The 19780-nt window shown below is 39.3% G+C and overlaps 1 protein-coding gene across 11 annotated transcripts in view; it reads left to right on the forward strand.

Moving 5' to 3' along the window:
- Positions 1–19780, forward strand: part of ehbp1l1b (EH domain binding protein 1-like 1b) — a 31276-nt gene that overhangs the window by 5125 nt on the left and 6371 nt on the right. For 2 of the 11 annotated variants that reach the window (XM_073874277.1, XM_073874278.1), the window contains exons 3-23: positions 207–302; positions 464–517; positions 1161–1342; positions 1940–2079; positions 2376–2450; positions 2678–2944; positions 3193–3348; positions 4717–4860; positions 5159–5479; positions 5641–5700; positions 6304–6487; positions 8458–9210; positions 9853–10206; positions 10548–10958; positions 11245–11631; positions 11925–12644; positions 13235–14509; positions 16105–16336; positions 16412–16584; positions 16739–16787; positions 16870–17436. In XM_073874277.1, coding sequence (XP_073730378.1) covers positions 207–302; positions 464–517; positions 1161–1342; positions 1940–2079; positions 2376–2450; positions 2678–2944; positions 3193–3348; positions 4717–4860; positions 5159–5479; positions 5641–5700; positions 6304–6487; positions 8458–9210; positions 9853–10206; positions 10548–10958; positions 11245–11631; positions 11925–12644; positions 13235–14509; positions 16105–16336; positions 16412–16584; positions 16739–16787; positions 16870–17436 — 6600 coding nt within the window. The remainder of the gene's footprint in view (positions 1–206; positions 303–463; positions 518–1160; positions 1343–1939; positions 2080–2375; positions 2451–2677; positions 2945–3192; positions 3349–4716; positions 4861–5158; positions 5480–5640; positions 5701–6303; positions 6488–8457; positions 9211–9852; positions 10207–10547; positions 10959–11244; positions 11632–11924; positions 12645–13234; positions 14510–16104; positions 16337–16411; positions 16585–16738; positions 16788–16869; positions 17437–19780) is intronic. The other 9 variants (XM_073874279.1, XM_073874280.1, XM_073874282.1 and 6 more) reach the window with 9 other exon arrangements.

A 19780-nucleotide genomic window follows, 5' to 3' on the forward strand; every position in this document is an offset into this window, starting at 1 on the left:
AAGTAATTACAAAAGCATTTGTAATTTAGCATGTGTACACTGGACTACATCCAAGAATCCACCTATTCAATAATTTTCTTCATAAGCTTTTAGTCAGAACAATCTACTGTCACTTTAAATTATGCATACCAGTACGTTGTTTTAACTGAGCGCTTACAATGATTTTATGGATTATTATAACTGAATGTTTCTTATTTTTTCATCAGCTTCATTCATGGCAGCCAGGCATCAAAAATCCATACAGGGGAATGGTTGTGTGGCCTGTACCTGAGAATGTAGACATTACTGCCACACTTTACAGGGTAAGACACTTATTGCAAATTAATTATGGATTAATAACATATTAATGGGAATACAAGATAAAAATTTTTTTATAATTTTATATAATTTATTTCTTGTTAATACTCATTGACATTTGGAGAATCATTAAACTTCCTAAATATATTTTGATTTTGTTTTACAGGACCCACATGCAGATGAGTTTGAAGACAAAGACTGGACATTTGTCATTGAGAATGTAAGTGCACATATAATCACTGAAAATTATTCAAATTTAGGAGATGTAATGTAATTACATTATATTTTGGGGTATTTACTTCTAACAGACCCATAGATATATAGTTAACCCAATGACTCCAAGACCACTACCATAAAAACTTAGATTTGATGATATATGATATATATTTTCATTTAGTTAATTAAAAATTAGTTACAGCACCCTGTGAATTGTCAGAAACCATCATAGACCCCTGGTTAAAAACCTTAAAGGTGCAGTGTGTAAATTTTAGCGGCATCTAGTGGTGAGGTTGCGAATTGCAATCAACGGCTAAGTCCACTGCTCACCCCTCGCTTTTGAAATACATAGAGAAGCTACGGTGGCCACCACTGGACAAACATGTCATCTTCGGAGACAACTTAGTAAAAAAGGTCTTCTGTAGAAAAATGGCGTTCTAAGGTAATAAACACATAACGGTTCATTATAAAAGGTCTTTATACACTCCTGATAATATAGTTTTGTATATTATTTTGCATTTCTGTGAAGAGATCCTTCGAAAAATTACACACTGCACCTTTAAGTCTGCATAAACTTGTGTAGAAGACATGAAAAGCACAAAGTGTGAAAATAATATGGCAGACAACTTTTCTCTTTTGTTCTACAGGAGACTGCAAAGGGCAGCCGGAAAGTTCTGGCGTCCGTGGATTTGAATATGAAAAAATTTGCCAGTTTGACACACTCTCAGACAGATCTGACGCTCAAAATGAAACCTCTGTCGGTCAAGGTGGTGGAAGCCACCCTAAAGCTCTCCCTATCCTGCGTGTTCCTCAAGGAAGGCAAAGCAACGTGAGTTTTTCCACAGCTGGTGACCTCATCCTCATGAAATTTGCTTAAGAAGAAAAGCACTGTTCTGTTTTAGCATGTATTGTTCAGTATGGGAATTATACACCAGCAAGTATTTTTGGCAATTGCTCTAAAACGTTAGCATTTTTTTCATATAAGGTTGCTTGACTCCTTTATAAATAGTTGGAACAAGTTTTATTGCAGTAAGTAAAGTGGCTGCCTGCCCAGGCAAGGATTTTGGTGTTGAACATTTGGGTAAGGCTCCTTCCAGGACATATGCAAAGAGCAAAATTTTTCACAACATTTCAGTTAGCTATCAAAACAACAATTTGAGCCTGTAAGATTTTGCTGTTATCTCAGAAGTAGCTTGTACGGTAAACTAACTGAACCTTTGAGCTTTCTGCATTGTCCTATGTAAAAGGAGACTTTTGTTCCTAATGCGTATGCTTATCAAAGCAAAATAAGCAATGATAATGGGAACAGAATACCGTAAGAATATAACATCATTATGCATGCATTAGTGCATGCTTCCTGTCTAAATAGGTGGCTTTTGACTATAATCTGGTCTATTTTAAACCAAAAATTGATTTATTATTGTAGGGACGAGGACATGCAAAGTCTTGCCAGCTTGATGAGCGTAAAACCAACAGATATTGGGAATCTGGATGACTTTAATGAGAGTGATGAAGAAGAGGATAAAAGATCCAGTACTGGGATTAATCCCAATACTGCAGTTCCAGGTACAGAATAAGGTCCATTAGGTTTTAAATTCTGATAAATGTAAAACAAAAAAGCGTTATAATAATACATATAAAACTACACATGCATACAGTTATACATACAGTATATTCATTATAGTCTTTGTCTTATATACTATACTTCATATCTTTGTTCTCTTACACTGAACTTGCATGAATCACTGCTAATGCATGTCCATTTTTTTTACAATAATAACCTTTAACCACATACTCACATCATCACTTCCTCACATGCTAGAACTTCCCCTTCTCTTTTTCTCTCTGTTTATAACTGTTAGCATCCCACCCTACTCTTCGATCAACACGTTCTCAAGAAAAGAGGCCGGCATCTTTAAAGAACCCTGCAGTAATAGGTACTTATTTACATATGCTTTTGCATTTTTTCCTCTTGCATTCTCTCTCTCGCCTTCTCTCTCACTCATTTATCTTCATGTCAACTAGCAATTATTTTCACATCCTAAACTTCTAAATAAAATTTCTAAAAAAATTTATTTAATTTTTATTTGTGTTGAAAACCACCATTCCTGACCTTTTCTCTCTCTTAACTTTTCTCTTCATCCCTCGTCTTAATCTTCTTCAGTCAGTGGTAAGGAGAGGACTGCTGCTGGTGTCCTCTCACGGCCAGTGTCTGGCACTGTCCCTAAACCTGACCTGCCATCACGCCCACCATTACCCACCCCGCCCAGCCCAACCGTCCGCCCCGGGCCCTCACCCGCTCGCACCCGACCGCCACGCCCACCACCCCCCGCTCAATCGCAGGCCCCACCTGACTCCCAAACAGACCATAACATTACTGCTCTGCTCCCACCGGCTCTGCCTAAAATCTTTCAGCCTACCCCTGGCTCAGGTATCGCAGCTAGACCTAAAGCGTGTTCACACGTATGGTTAATAAATCGATGGAAGGAACCCTGTCACTGTACTACTTCTAGTTGCTTTTTAATTAGTACATTTACTGGTTACAGTTAAAACCTCTTGCTACTATCATTTGGGTATATCCATCACAAAAGCATGTCTGTGTATCCCTGTATTTCTTAACAAAATGTGAACATCTGTATTACACCTGGGTAAATTCCTTCATGTCTGTATTGTATTCAGCTCCTGTGTCTTTTGCAAGAAGACTCTCAGGGTCTGATGGCCCCTCTGAGGGTCTCGTGACCTCTGACTATCCTCTGCTTAAACAACTTCCTCTGGCTTCTCCTTCTGATCCCTTTCTCTCTCACACTCCTTCTCCCCCTACTCTGAGCCTGAAAGGTATGAGCCATGTGCAAAAACAAATACATGCATTTCAAACTATGTTTTAATTTAACTCTTTCATCAGGGACGTGCACAGGAATTTTGAGGGGCAGTTGCTCTGACCTAAAAAAGAGCACCCTCCCAAAAAAAAAACCCTCACATGTGAAGGACTGAGAATAACAGGGTCTTTATTAAAAGATATATACACAAAGAAGTAAAACACTGAAATACAGCACTTAATCACCTTAACTACTTGTAATAATAACACAGAAAAACATGACTTGAGTCACAAAAATCCTTAAATCAATATCCCTATCAATATCCTATCAAGTCACTGATAGGTTTCTCCAAATGTAATAAATGAAAAAGATTAGTAAATTAGTATTCACGTTATTTAACATTATGTATTTTCTGCGTTTTTATGTATTAGTCTACGAGTAAAACCGCATCAGACAATTCAGTTCTTGCAGCGATCTGAACAATTCATTCAAACTGATTCACGAACCAATTCAAAACGTTTGGCCCATTTGCTTTATAAAGAAACAACTCAAAAGCCTACCGTATTTTCCGAACTATAAGTCGCACATTTTTTTTATAGTTTGGCTGGTCATGAGACTTATAGTCAGGTGCGACTTATATGTCAAAATTAATTCATACTGACTTACATGAAACAAAAGAAAACATTACCGTCTACAGCCATGAGAGGGCGCTATATGTTGCTCCTGTAGCCTACCCCTGAAAAAAACTGTTAACTGAAACATTAACTCAAAGACAATGGAGAAAGACTTAACAAACAAAATGCCTCCAAAAAGAATGATCATTTTCTGAATAAATGCGACTTATAGTCCAGTGCGACTTAAATACGTTTTTTCCTCTTCATGGTGCATTTTTTGACTGATGCGAAAATCCGGAAAATACGGTAATTTATTTCCAATACTAAGTAAGGAATCGACTCAAACGAGTCATTAATTTGCGAATGTCCTAGAAACACGAGACGGCAATTTAAAAATAAAATACACATTTTGTAATTAATTAAAATACAGGAACAAAGGAACGCCTCCCAGTGTAACGAAGTAAAAGTACGATTTATTTTTTTCCACCTCGGAAGGGCAATGTGACGAGAAGGGCATATTGGCAGTCGCCCGGGCAACCTGAGCAACCCCCTGGTGCACGTCCCTGTCTTTCATTATAACAGGAATAGAAAATCATTAATCATTTGTGTTGCCTAATTTTTTTAAAGAGATCTATAACGTGACTTTTGGAGAAGCAGATTTCTTCCTAGCCTCTCTGTCTCTCTCTTGTTCTCACTTTTTCTCTACTTCTGACTTATCTTTTTCTTCACGTGATCTGCAACTGCAAACTATTTCCCTTGCACTTTTTTAACAGATTCTTCGTGCAGCAATGTTTTTAAGCCTAAAATTGTCCCTGGTGCCCGACCCGTGTCCCCCACTCCTGTTGCCCTCCTCGAACAAACCTCTTCGCGTTGTCTCTCTGACACACTTAAGCGACCTTCTGCTGGCACAGTGCCAGGTATTGAGAAAGTAGAAATGTAGATGTGACCCTGCCTGTGAAATCCAGGCTAAAGTCTCATGATTTACAGTATTTATAAGATTAGAAGCATCAAAGTTTAATTTCACTCAGTTATTTCACGTTGATTTTAACATGATGACTGTACTACTCAGTCAAGGATATCAAGGTTATATTTTCAAAGAATGTTCTTTACACAAAATCATCTGGGTTTTCACATGCAGGGCTTTTACACTCTCTATATGTTTTTCTTTTGACTTATAAATTCTTATTTTATGTATTGTCTTCATTCCTTACCCAGGGCCTGCACATTTAAATGAACAGAAGATGGCTGTTTCTACTCCATACTTCTGTACCTCTTTTACTGAACCTGTGACTCCTGTCCCTTTGCTAAGCACTCCAGATCTTGATGCTCTGTGCGAAACTTCTGATCCCTTTAAATCACTTTACAAGTCATCTCCACCTTCTTCTGCACCCCTCTCCTACCTCACCAGCAAACCTATTCCAGCCTCTTCTACCCCAGTAATTCTCTCATCTTCTTCTCCTGCTGTCGCCCTGTCAACCCCTGATTCCCTCGCAGCTTCCCCCTGCTGTTCACCTGAGCCTTCCGCTGCCCGGCCAGGTACTAAACAGTCTATTGCTTTATAAATCTAGCAATAAGAAATGGTTGGTGCCATTAGCGAGAATTAAACCTTGGCTACTTTTACCTACCATTTCGATTGGACGGACAAAATTGTGAAAGTAGATTTTAACAAAGTAGGTTTATGTCGCGTTATTTTACAGAGATAACAAGGGAGCTCAATACACTTACAGAAGAGGATCAGACAAATCCATTTCTACAAGGTGAGAATGTCGTATATCCTTCAGTTGTCTTTATAAGATAAATTACCTGTAAAAATCACTGTTAAAATGTCATTATGTTACAGTGGCGGCTCGTGACTGCTCTTTGAAGGGGCGCAAATTCAAAACATGTGTTTGAAGTGTCATGTGCTTTGCTTGTGTTTTTTTAAAATATGTGTTTGTTGCGTCACGTGAGTGAACCATATGCATCACGTGTCTGCTGCACACACGCGTCAAAACCGTTTATGATAAAAGAGACGCTCACTTTCACAAAACACATGCAAGACACTCCCTTCACAGTAAACTCTGATTACGCTTGAGATTATGCGAGTATCTGGCAAACGCCAGCGTCTCTTTTATCATAAACCCTTTAGAAGCGTCTGCAGCAGGCACTTATTTTGACAAGACACGTGATGCACATAGATTCACTCGACATGCCAAACACATTTTGAAATTACGAACCACACTCATGACTACATACATGATGTGACGAACATCGCATTGTGCGCCCTCGAAAAAAGAAGTCACCGGTCGCCACTGTTATGTCATAAGAATAATGTCTTTTTCATGATTATTCAGATTTACAGTATATAATGTTCCTACAAGATTTAGTCGTCGAACGACTGAAGAACTCTGAGGCCACACAGGAGCAGCATCACTCGCCTCGAACCGTGTGCAGCATTAGCATTGCTAATCAACAACCTACTTCCTCCCAGTACACTGAAATCAGCAGCACTAAAGAAAAAGAGCCTATAGCTTCAAGAGCTGGATCAGCCAAGGCTGTCGAAAGGTGAGCTCATTGTGGACTACTTCATATGGGCAAATTAAAGTCCTATAATTTTAGTTGCATGAATCTGGTCTGATTGGTTAAAGGGACACTCCATTTTTTTTAAATATGCTCATTTTCCAGCTCCCCTAGAGTTAAACATTTGATTTTTTACCGTTTTGGAATCCATTTGGCTAATCTACCATACTAAGCTATGCTACAAGTGGTACTGCTAGACCCGGAGATCAGCTGAATGGATTCCAAAACTGTAAAAATCAAATGTTAAAGGATTAGTCCATTTTCTTAAAAGAAAATCTAGATAATTTACTCACCACCATGTCATCCAAAACGTTTTTTTTTGTTCAGTCGAAAGGAAATTCTGTTTTTTGAGGAAAACACTCCAGGATCTTTTTTCATTTTAATGGACTTTAATGGACCCCAAAACTTAACACTTAACTCAACACTTAACAGTTCCCCTCAACAGAGTTTCAAAGGACTCCAAACGATCCCAAATGAGTCATAAGGGTCCTATCCAGCGAAACGATGGTCATTTTTGACAAGAAAAATAAAAAATATGCACTTTTAAACCACAACTTCTGTGGAGTGTGGAGAAAGAGGACCGTTCCGACGTTGTTGTATGTCGAATGATACTAATTAATGTATTTGTGTAAGTTTATTGTTTAAAATGGTCCGCAAATGTGCGTTTCATATATGTAACACGTGACCTTTCTACGTCACTATGCATTTACGTGAGGTCGCGCTGGCGCTTTTAATGACCAGAGATAGACGAGAAGTTGTGGTTTAAAAGTGCATATTTTTTATTTTTCTTGTCAAAAATGAAAAGATATGCCTTGTTTGGGATCGTTTAGAGTCCTTTGAAACTCTGTTGAAAAAAACTGTTAAGTGTTGAGTTAAGTGTTAAGTGTTGAGTTCTATTAAAGTCCATTAAACTTAGAAAAATCCTGGAATGTTTTCCTCAAAAAACATAATTTCTTCTCGACTGAACAAAGAAAGAAATCATTTTGGATGACATGGTGGTGAGTAAATTATCTGGATTTTTTTTAAGAAAATGGACTAATCCTTTAACTCTAAGGGGGCTGGAAAATGAGCATATTTTTTAAAAAAGTGGAGTGTGCCTTTAAGTTTGACCCTCCCTGTGACATCCAAGCTAAAGTAATTTTGAACAATAAAGTTTGATTTCAATCTTTGACATGACCTTACTCAGTCAATTTTAAGCAAGGTTATATTTTCACATATTGTTCTTTACATTATGTAGAATGATTTTATATAGAAAACAGTAAATCACAAAAAAATACTTTAGCTGGGTTTTCACAGGCGAGGTTACAAATGTATTCACACTCTCAGAAAAAAGGTACAAATGTTGTCACTGGGACAGTACCTTTTAAATATGTTAAACCATTTTGGTACAGATATGTACTTTTGAGGTACCAGTATATACCTCTAAGGTACCAATGTGTACCTTTGAGGTACTGTATCAATATTGTATGCACCTTTTAGTTACAAAAGTGTACTTTTTGAAAAGGTACCACCCCGGTGACTACTTCTGTACCTTCTTGTACCTTTTTCTCTGAGAGTGCATAATGCTGGCTGTGTGACACTTTCTAATGTGCAGCAGTTTTGAACCCTATGATTCCCTATCCTGCTTAAATGCCTTAAGTGCAAAATTTCATAATATATAATTGATATATTCATGTTAAACATAAATGCATTGGTCTTGCAAGGTTATACTTAATAACAATAGAAGAAACATGCATGACGTTGAGATGTCTGATACAACACCAGCTTTTATGTAGATATTTAAAAACCATTGCTTTCCCTCACCATTGCAACCCTGCATCTGTGTTATCTGTCTTGCCACTAAAATCGCTGCTGTGCACAAAGTGCTTTGTAAAGAAAGACTCCATCTAATCTTACCAAAAGCCAAATGAATGGCCTACCGAGTCCTATTTTGACACCAAATCTTTGTCTCCCAGTCCTGAGCCTGTTGGCAAGTCAACAATTGACTCATCTGAAGAAAAGCACACATTCGTATTTAAGGAACTGGACACTGGGACTGTGCCTCCTCCACACCCATTCTCTGTTCCATCAATACCTTCCTCATCGATGCCTTCGAAACTTGCTCATTCAAAAGACGTTCAAGATGAAAACCTGCATGTGTTCATTGCAGAGAAACCACCATTGGCTGAGGAAGAGCCAGATTTTCAAGTGGAGGATTTTGATACAGTGTTCATAACCTCTCCCCCCAATGAAAATGTTACACTTGGTGGACATCCGGAGAAAGAGATGCAAGCTTCAGGGAAAGTCCAGCACACTTCACTTGATAGTGAAGGGTCAATGCAGTCCAGCCTGGTTCAAACCTCATCAATGACTAATAACTTCGCAAAGCAACAACAAAATACAAATACAGAATCACCAGGGGAAGTCAAATTGAAAGAGGAACCAGCTGAGCAGAATGTGAAGGGTGCTCTGCTTTGTGCATACCTTAACAAGTCGGATGAGGACAAAATGATGAAACACTTTGTTTCGACTAAGGTAACACCGGCAGAGCAAAATATCCCCAACATATTATCCAGTTCAGCTCTTCCACAGCAAGAACCTACAGCTGAGAAAAGTTCTCCCAAACCAGTGTTGGTGGAAGAAGTCCTTGCACCAAAAGAAGACAGTAGATCGATAGAAAAGCAGTCCCAAAATGATCAATTGAAAACAATTCTAACTATTGAGGAAAGGTCAGTATGTAGCAATGTTAAAACCGCACACTACCAACTTTTACTGTCCTGTTTCTGTGTCAAACTCTTTCACTTTACTGTCTTAAACGTTTTTTTTATGCTTCTCAGAAAAGTTTATTAGACTAGTTGCACACATAAAACAATAGCTGTTTTTTAGATAACAAATTTGAACTTTACTAACTGATCCCACTATTGGAAATAGCATTTATTATTAATATTATTTCTTTTTTTTTAATGTCCTAAAGTAACGTCAAATAGTTCTGCTTAGTTAAAGAAAAATGAAATGCACAAATACACACTACTCTGTCAGAAAAAATGGTCAAAAATGGTCCCAAGCTGTAACTAGGACAGTACCATTTAAAAAGTTCCTAATACAGTATGTACCAGAGGGTACAAATATGTATATTAAATATTAATATGGTATTAATATGTACCTCTGAAATACAGATATGAACTCTGTAGGTGCAATTGTGTACTTCAGTAACAGCTATAGGGACCATATTTTCAAGATTATATTGTTTATAATTTACTATATTATTTCTATTTCTGATTTCTCTTTGTTACTGTCAACTATTCTGTCTTTTTCACTCTGCGTAACCCGTTTCTTTCTATTTATTCTTCTCTGTCCATTTATGCATTCAGTGAAACCAATTTGGCTTGTACTCAGGACGTCCTTCCAGCATCTGAAAAACCCACTGTAAACAAGATAAAAGACACTGCCCCTAAACAACTTACTCATCCCCAACACTTGAAGCCCATTTGTGAACCCGAGCTGATGGTGAAGGATCCAGACAGTACAGAATCAACCGAAAAGGGTAAAGAGCCCAACTTAGTTGACCACGCAGTGGTTCCAATCTGGAGCGTCCTGGAAGACAAAGTAAGAAAAGTAGAGGATCAAACCAGAGATGAGGAAATGCATACGCACAAAACACCTCATGAGATACCAAAAGATGAGAATGAAACTAAAGTGACTTCAAACAATAATTCTGATGCAGGGTATGTATGGTGTGGGCAACATGGGTTCAAATCCCAGAGAATGCATGGATAAAATGTGTACCTCATGTAATAAAAGAGCGTCAAATTTAAATGACAGGTCCAATCCAGCCTCGAACAAAATATCCAACCCCGTCAAGCCTTTGAATACTTGTGTCTTTTTGTGTACTTCCATTTGTCAATAAGATACTGAGTTTGTGCAACTTGTTGGTAAAGACAGTCCGTTTCTCAAGTGGTATGCTAATGTATGTGAATAAGGGTTTAATAGTGCATGTTTGATCGATACTAAAACAAGGTAGGTAAGGCAAAAATATTTTTCATGACCCCCCTTCCTTGTTTCTTAGTGAAAACGCATCAGATAACCAAATCAAGGAAGCTGGGTTAAGAGAACCAGGTCTGTTTTCAGAAGAAACTGTGTCCCAGACAAAACCTTCCATTGCGTTTAAACCACAACCGGCTAAAACAATTAAGAAGAAACGAGAGGTCATGAAAGTCAGTATACCAGTCCGCATGAGACCTAAATTGCCTGAGATCTTACCTGCTGTTGCTGTGAAGGAACAGGACAACAGGACATCATTGCATCTGGAGGCCCTTTGCCCTTTCAAATCAAAAGTGGACGTTGAGTCTGAAGTAAAGGATTCAAAAATTACATTTGAAACAGAAAGTCTCTTATGGGCCACTTTAGAGGAGAAAGCAAAAGATAAAGAAGATGTTAGCACTGCAAAGATAATCCCAATGGAAGTCTTGGGCCAGGGGTAAGTGAATGAGGTTTGTTAACCTCATTGCATGGAGTAACATGAGGAGTGTGGACTATGTGGGCTTGCATGGGTTTGGCCACATATATAGGCTACTACCATGTTAATACTACAATCATATGGATAAACCAATGGACCAATTATCAAGCCTATTTTATATATTGTACTCCTAACACATCCAGCTTGTTGAAGTAGAAGTAGTTTGGTTTACCTCCTGAAAGTTGAGAATATTATCGAGAGAACATTACACATAAAAAAACTGTTGTCACTTTTTGGTTCATGTTAGCCAAAGTGGACTGGAGACCTCAGAAACCAAGCAAGAGAAACCAGAAGGTTCTTGCACCTCGTCCTGTTCAAACCACAAACAAGACCGTGATGATAACAGAAAAAGTTCAACTGAGATTTTATTCCACACTGAGGAAGACAAGATCATTGAAATTGAAGATTCAGATGATAAGATGATGCTGCAGTTGGACAGCGAGACTATTTGGACCACTAAAGATGGACAAAAAGCAGAAGTTGCAGCGCTGGAGACCGAAAGTCCCAGGTGTCTGTCAGGGGAAGAGACTGAAGTTGAGCTTGATGTAGATACATCTAAAGAGGAACATGACTCTAAACAGGGAGATGCTTCTGTAGGGATCATTAAGGGTATTTTCGGTGTTCTGTACAAAGGGTAAGTGTGTGGATGTGAGACTTTTGCCTTAGCTCCTGCATGGCTATATTTCTGCTTCTTAAAACGCTGACCGGTTCTAATTAGGTGTGATGGTCTTAGGCAAGGAAGCCTTTGAATTTAATGTTTTGTAGATGCTCCGTTGTTATAAATGTCATTATATTTCTGATGTCGTAAGGAGCATAGATTAGAAAAGCTTGCTTTTTGCAACTTTGAATCAAAGTTTAATTCAAGTTTGTCAATGGAAAAGATTTTGTTGCCCATGGATGTAATCAATAAATGTCCTCATCTTTTAGTTATGAGACCATGGCGTCTATAGTTCAGCAACCAAGTCCAGCAAGTGATGATGACAATTCAGACGAAGCTGTAATTGAAATTCTCCCACCTGAGCCGTTTTGTGACACAAAAGTGGAGTGTCCATGTGACGACGAGACACAGGAATATGTTATTAAAGATACAGTACCCATACAGGACATCATTGAGGTGGAGCCTTTGGGAATGAGCCTAGTGGAGTGTCTGAAATTGGCTGCCAGAGAAACTCAAAGTGAAGGATCGATACATTTTGAAGCCCAGGCCAAACAGATGATAGCCAAGGAGCCATTGCAGATTCCTACACCATTGCAAGACGACAAAAGTTGGAGGGAGGAACTAAACACAGACGTGTGTATTACAAACGAAAGTGTGGTATCAGAGGTGGCAAAAAATGAAGAACTACTCTTAACCACGCAGGAAGATGTAACTTCCAAGGAAAATGTACAAGAACTTATCGGTGTAGAAATAGATTCTCTTGTAAAAGAAGCAGATTTTAAAGAAATAGGAATAGACGAAAGTTCAGACAAACACAAGGAACGTCCGCCTTGTAAAACTGTCAGAGGGGAGACAAATTCTGGCAAGACAAAAGCGGCAGATTTAATGCCTTTGGCAATGGACGAGGCTTTACAGGACGAGATGGAATTTGAAGTAGGTCAGGAAGACTTGGGAACGGTCTGGCTTGCCGAGCTATATATGGACGGAGGGTAAGTACATGGGACATCATCACCCCTGTCTCCACTGCCTTTCGATTTGATGATCCTCAGCTTGATTTTGACATTGCTCTGCCTTGTGGATTGTCAAGTGCTCTGGTCATTACTACTGCATTGTGAACTTTTCTGGATTTATTTGTGATCCTGGCTGTGTTGTCTTTGAGTTTGACACAAATTCATTTGCATATGCTTTGCATTAATATATGGTTTGTGTGAAAACATAACGCCCTTGTTTTATGTCCTACGGCCAACAAGTCTTTGAATATTGGATGGGTGGGTCTAAATGTTGTACGAGCATGAAATATGGCATATTGTGGTGGACGGATTTGGGGGTTGGTTGATATTGTCCTCTTTGTAGTTACAGACTAAACCGCATTTTGCTTGTCTATTGCTGAAGTGCTACTACAAGCAAAAAATGTTGATGTGGTGCAACAGTGCTGCTTGCCCAACTGTGCTTTCTGATTTGTCTGGCAATTTTTTTATTCAATTGAATTTTTACTGCAGTATGTTGCATGCTGTAATAACTGAAGTGATAATAGGTGCAACGTTTTTGATTAAATTTTCTGGTGTCCCGTTTCTCACAGACCGCAAGAATCCACAATACCTCCGCTATCACAAACACTGGAACCACCTCAGACCGCCTTACCATCTGAATCCGTAAACTCTGCGTCTGTCTTGCAAGACATCACATCAATGCAAACTATTTCCCAACATGCTAGCAAAGTTGTCCCGCCCTGCATAGATGAGAGTTTGCAGTCACCACCCCCAGTGCCTTTACAGGAAGTCGGCCCTGATGATATAAATCAAGAGACTGTTTCCACAGCTGCCAACAGGCATGCGGTTGCTCCACAATGCGCAGAAAAGGGAAGCACCCCTACACATTTAACTACAGAGACAGCAGCTGTGACAACTATTGAGATATGCAAAGTTGTTGGAGAAGAGACGAAAGAGTTGTCACCACTAGAGCGCGCTGTTGCCGACAGCGTGCTTGTAAACAGTACTTCAACAATTGAGATGGAAAAGGAAAGTTCCCCAGTCATCGTCAAGGCAACGACTCCTTCAGAGAGCATTCTTGTAACACCCGCAGAGAGACCAGAAGATATAAACATAGATGAAAATGTTGTTTCCGGAAAGGATGTTTCTCCAAGAAGCTCAGTAGTTCCGTGGCCTTTCCCTTCTCCTAAATTTGAAAGACATCCCGAGACTTCAAAAGAGCTCTCAAAAGATACAGAAAGTTCTTGTGATCCCTCAGATGAGAGCATGCTTCTGGCAAAGATTCGTGAAATGGCAGAAGATGACACCCCACAACCTTTGGCTCCTGCACCACGCACTAAAAAACGTTTGGTACCGTGCATGTCGGACTTTGACCTTCCTCCATCTCCCCCCTTGCAACACAAGACCAGCATAAAGTCACTTAAGGATGAGACGATGGCTAATTTAGATCAAAGCTCTACGAAAACGGAGGTCTCTGGAGACGAAACTTCACCGAATGTCATTTCTTTGGAGCAGATCACAATTACATGCAATGAGAAGATAGATACCAGTCCGACTCAGACTCCTGAGATCTGTACAACTCCAGATCCTGGGTCAGATGATACCCAGAAAGAACCAAATGATACAGATGTTACTTTAAATAACGTTCAATCTAATAAGCAAGAACAAAGTGTTCAATTTGAATGTGAGGCAGCTGAAAAGGAGTGCCAGGGTTCACCAGTCGTTGCGCCTACAACACCGCAAGAGAGTTTATTCTCAGAAACAACAGCTGAAGTTGGGAAACATGAAGAGCAAGAATTAAGCATTGATAAAAGTGACGAAACTCAAAGTAAACAGGAGATGCCATCTCCAATGCCTGATAAATTGTAAGTTTGAGTGGCATGTGAAGACTAAAATTCACAAAAATTATTTTATCTTATCTATTGTTTAATCTTAAAAATAAAATGCAAACCGTTACAGGGTCACACATTTATTTTGTAGGAAAATATTATATATTCATATTTGCATGTGTCATCTCAAAACAACACACAACTTTGCATGAATCTACAAAAGAGTCTTACCGTGGGTTCACACCAGCAGCGTTTGAGGTGTCAAATACGTGTCTAGTTTGCCGCTTAAACATTTTGAGTTTACTCGCTTCATTCGCGCGTAAAATTCTAGTCACTGAGACATTCACATGGAAATTTGCGTCATGTAGGGCCTTCCATAGGCTTCTGCGACTCTGCTCACTTCCTGTAATCACGTCACTACTAGAGCAAGCTCCTGATTGGTCAACGCGACGCATTTTCCCACCAAAGTTAAAATTTTTCAACTTGCGCATTTCTCGCGGCAACGCTCAATTCGTGCCATTCACGTGAACTAGATGCGCGAATGAGGCAGAATCGCGTCTACCGCGGTGCACTAAACGGCTCATTCGCGTCGAGAGACCTCTAGACGCGCGTCAACGTGTCTTTACATTGACTTAACATTGAAATCACTCGCGCTTGACGCCTCTACCGCAGCTGGTCTGAACTCTTAAAAGTGGGCATTAGGGTGTAGTTTAAAGGGCCCATATTATGCAAAATCCACTTTTACAAGGTGTTTGGACATAAATGTGTGTTGGCAGTGTGTGAACACAACCACCCTACAATAAAAAATCCTATAAAAAATCAGCCTCATTAGACATGCTGTTTTGATTGTCTTGTTTATGTGATGTCACACTAACAGAGTCCTGCCCACAGCCACTGACTGACTGGTTAGTTTTAGCTTTTCTAAATGTCTTTTTAGCAAGTTGTAGCACTAATGCAGCTAAATATACTACTTCCCCAGACTGAATTTACAGGAATCAGATCTATTTTTAACCGAAAGCTGAAGCTCATTTAAATGTACACACATGAAAACAGCACTTTTTGCTCCCGTCCAAATAGGGGCATTTTGGACATGCTATTATAAATTATCTGTGGGGTATTTTGAGCTGAAACTTCACAGACATATTCTAGGTACACTTTGAGACTTATATTACATCTTGTCATAATGGGCATATTATTGGCCCTTTAATTCTTACTGTGAATAAAATTGTTATCTTTAAACCAAATTCATCAATTAGATATTGTATATATAATAAAAATAGGGCTACATAACAACTAATCGCAACTAATCGTTTGCAGACTAAAAGGTTTTTTTTACATTATATATTTGTGTGTATTTTGTATAATAATTATGTATATATAAATACACACACATGCATGTATATGTGTATATACATTTTTATATTTATATCTAATTTATATTATACATAAATATGAATACTTAATATATACAAATATTTTTTCCTTAAAATTTTACAAGCATGTGTGTGTATTTAAATATACATAATTATTATACACAAAAAAACTTTTATTCTGCAAACAATTAGTTGCAGATAGTATGGAGCCCTAAAAAAATGCTGAACTTGGTTTGTTATGTTTTGTTCTTTTGACAGATCTGATTTACCTCAGCCAAAGGACTCCTTCATTAAAACACCAGAGGCTAAAGGATTTGAGAGCCCATCTAAGAGCCCTGGCAGTGTACATGTTAATGGACAAACCGGCACATCCCAAGAAATTGAGGTTCCAATGCGCAGCAAGAAGAAAATTCCAGCACCAGTGGACCTCACAGCAGTAAAGAAACTTGAAGAATCGCTTAAAGATGGTTCGGGAGTACCTGCTTGGGAAGTGAGTTGTGTTTGTCTTTTATATTTGACTGTATCACTCTTTCTTTCCAGGTTTAACATAAGTTTTTTTACACAGTTTGCAAGTCCACTGCCCAGTCCTGGTCTGGTGACGTCCAGTCAGTCCTTGCTGGAATGGTGTCAGCAGATCGCTAAAAACTATAAGGGAATAAAAATTACAAACTTCAGCACATCCTGGCGTAACGGCCTGGCGTTCTGCGCTATCTTGCATCACTTCCACCCTGATTTAATGTGAGTTTTTAATACATTTATTATTATTATTTATCAAATAAAACTATTGCACTTGCATTTTTTTGTAAATCAATTTATTTCAATGCATTTATGTAATTCCTGCAAAAATTATACATTGATTCCGCCATCTACTGACCTAGCTTTTGTTTTTTAGTAACTTTAATGCATTAGAACCTCACAACATAAAGGAAAACAACAAAAAAGTAAGTTTGGTTCCAGTAATGTAGCAATTTTAGTTCTTTAAGAACCATTGAACATAAACTACATCCATTTTCTATGTTTTAGGCTTTTGATGGTTTCGCATCATTGGGAATCTCTCGTCTGCTGGAGCCTTCAGACATGGTGCTTCTCTCCGTACCAGATCGTTTGATCGTCATGACGTACCTGTGCCAAATCCGTGCCCATTTCACCGGGCAGGAACTGAGCGTGCTGCAGATCGAACAGAACAACAGTCAGTCCAGCTACGCGGTAGCCGAACCCAAGCGGGGGCCGGACGTGGACGTTGCAGCTAAATTTTGTGCAGAGAGGCTGCAGGCAGGAGCTTTGTCTGGGGAGAGTAACAGCAGGAAGCCGCAGGGAGAGGATCAAACAGATACTGTGGTGAAGCCTAACGGAGGCCTCGTTCCTCCACCCCGGACTAGGCGTGCTGGAAAGGCAGAGGAGAACGGTAGTAAGGATACAGCAATCAAGGGATCGGAGACGGATGGAAGTGTGCAGACTCCAGTGGCTCCTCCGAGGTCAAACACGACGGCTTCTAAATCAGGCTTAGGGCACCTACGAGACGCAGATCTGGTGAAGAGACAGCGGTCACGGCGAAGGAGCGAATCTATAGAGAAGACAGATTCAAAAGAGGTAAAAGATGTAAAAAAAAAAATCTGACTTCTTTATAAGTAGTTTTCTCTTTTGACTCATTCCCCACAAACCATTTTTTGTGATTTTCACTAGGGATGCACGATATATCGGCCGACATATCGTTATCGGCCAATAACTGCTTATTTTTAATATTATCGGTTATCGGTCTGACAGCAAAATTAGGCCGATAAATGAAAGCCGATAAATGATGGATTATTTTGGTTTCTTGAACCACTTCACTTGCTCATTGCTGGCCATTTGGAGTTTTGATTGGTGCTTTCTGTGACATAGCACGAAGATGACACGTGTTGCGGGCTTAAGAAGAGTATGCTAGTCTAGCGCAAAGACAAGATGTCCGCGGTCTGGGAGTTTTTCATTGTGAAAATAATATGAATATTTATCGGCCTATATATATATATCGGTTATCGGGCGCCAAATATAAAGAGTTATCGTTTATCGGTATCGGCCAAATTTCCATATCGGTGCATCCCTAATTTTCACAAAAGTTACACAAAATGCCTTTCAGGAAAATGTTCTGCTAAAAATATATAAACATACAAATATATCAAACTAGATATTAAAGTTTGAGGACAAACTTTATGTTGGCTTGAAAAAGTGTAGCCGGAACGTTTAAAACGGTTTGACAGAAGTTTAGTTTAGTAGGCTATCCGGCTGTTAATATGTTTAAGTATGATGTTAGCATGATTAGCATGAAGCTAGCATGATGCTAGCATGATTAGCATGATGTTAGCATGATTAGCACAAAGCTAGCATGAAGCTAACATGATTAGCATGAAGCTAACATTTATTCTGTTGCTAGGGTACTAAGTTTGGTTGCTAAGGAGAAAATTGGTATCCCATAATGATCACCCTTCAAGCCACAAGTAAAACGGTCCCACCCCTTGTCTCTATGATGTTCTAAAGCAGAGATAATAGGCTTTGTTTATTCCGTTGCTAGGGTACTAAGTTTGGTTGCTAAGGAGAAAATTGGCATCCCATAATGATCACACTTCAAGCCACAAGTAAAACGGTCCAACCCCCGTGTCTCTATGATGTTCTGAAGCAGAGATATAAGGCTTTGTTTATTCCGTTGCTAGGGTACTAAGTTTGGTTGCTAAGGAGAAAATTGGCATCCCATAATGATCACCCTTCAAGCCACAAGTAAAACGGTCCAACCCCCGTGTCTCTAAGATGTTCTGAAGCGGAGATATAAGGCTTTGTTTATTCCGTTGCTAGGGTACTAAGTTTGGTTGCTAGGCAGAAAATTGGTATCCCATAATGATCAACCTTCAAGCCACAAGTAAAACGGTCCAACCCCCGTGTCTCTATGATGTTCTGAAGCAGAGATATAAGGCTTTGTTTATTCCGTTGCTAGGGTACTAAGTTTGGTTGCTGGGGAGAAAATTGGCATCCCATAATGATTAACCTTCAAGCCACAAGTAAAACGGTCCAACCCCCGTGTCTCTAAGATGTTCTGAAGCAGCGATATAAGGCTTTGTTTATTCCGTTGCTAGGGTACTAAGTTTGGTTGCTAAGGAGAAAATTGGCATCCCATAATGATCACCCTTCAAGCCACAAGTAAAATGGTCCAACCCCCGTGTCTCTATGATGTTCTGAAGCGGAGATATAAGGCTTTGTTTATTCTGTTGCTAGGGTACTAAGTTTGGTTGCTAGGCAGAAAATTGGCATCCCATAATGATCAACCTTCAAGCCACAAGTAAAACGGTCCAACCCCTGTGTCTCTATGATGTTCTGAAGCAGAGATATAAGGCTTTGTTTATTCCGTTGCTAGGGTACTAAGTTTGGTTGCTAGGGAAAAAATTGGCATCCCATAATGTTCAACGTTCAAGCCACAAGTAAAACGGTCCAACCCCTGTGTCTCTATGATGTTCTGAAGCAGAGATATAAGGCTTTGTTTATTCCGTTGCTAGGGTACTAAGTTTGGTTGCTAAGGAGAAAATTGGCATCCCATAATGATCACCCTTCAAGCCACAAGTAAAATGGTCCAGCCCCCGTGTCTCTATGATGTTCTGAAGCGGAGATATAAGGCTTTGTTTATTCTGTTGCTAGGGTACTAAGTTTGGTTGCTAGGCAGAAAATTGGCATCCCATAATGATCAACCTTCAAGCCACAAGTAAAACGGTCCAACCCCTGTGTCTCTAAGATGTTCTGAAGCAGAGATATAAGGCTTTGTTTATTCCGTTGCTAGGGTACTAAGTTTGGTTGCTAAGGAGAAAATTGGCATCCCATAATGATCACCCTTCAAGCCACAAGTAAAATGGTCCAGCCCCCGTGTCTCTATGATGTTCTGAAGCGGAGATATAAGGCTTTGTTTATTCTGTTG

Source organism: Misgurnus anguillicaudatus, chromosome 12 (assembly GCF_027580225.2).
Source record: "Misgurnus anguillicaudatus chromosome 12, ASM2758022v2, whole genome shotgun sequence".
NCBI lineage: Eukaryota > Metazoa > Chordata > Actinopteri > Cypriniformes > Cobitidae > Misgurnus > Misgurnus anguillicaudatus.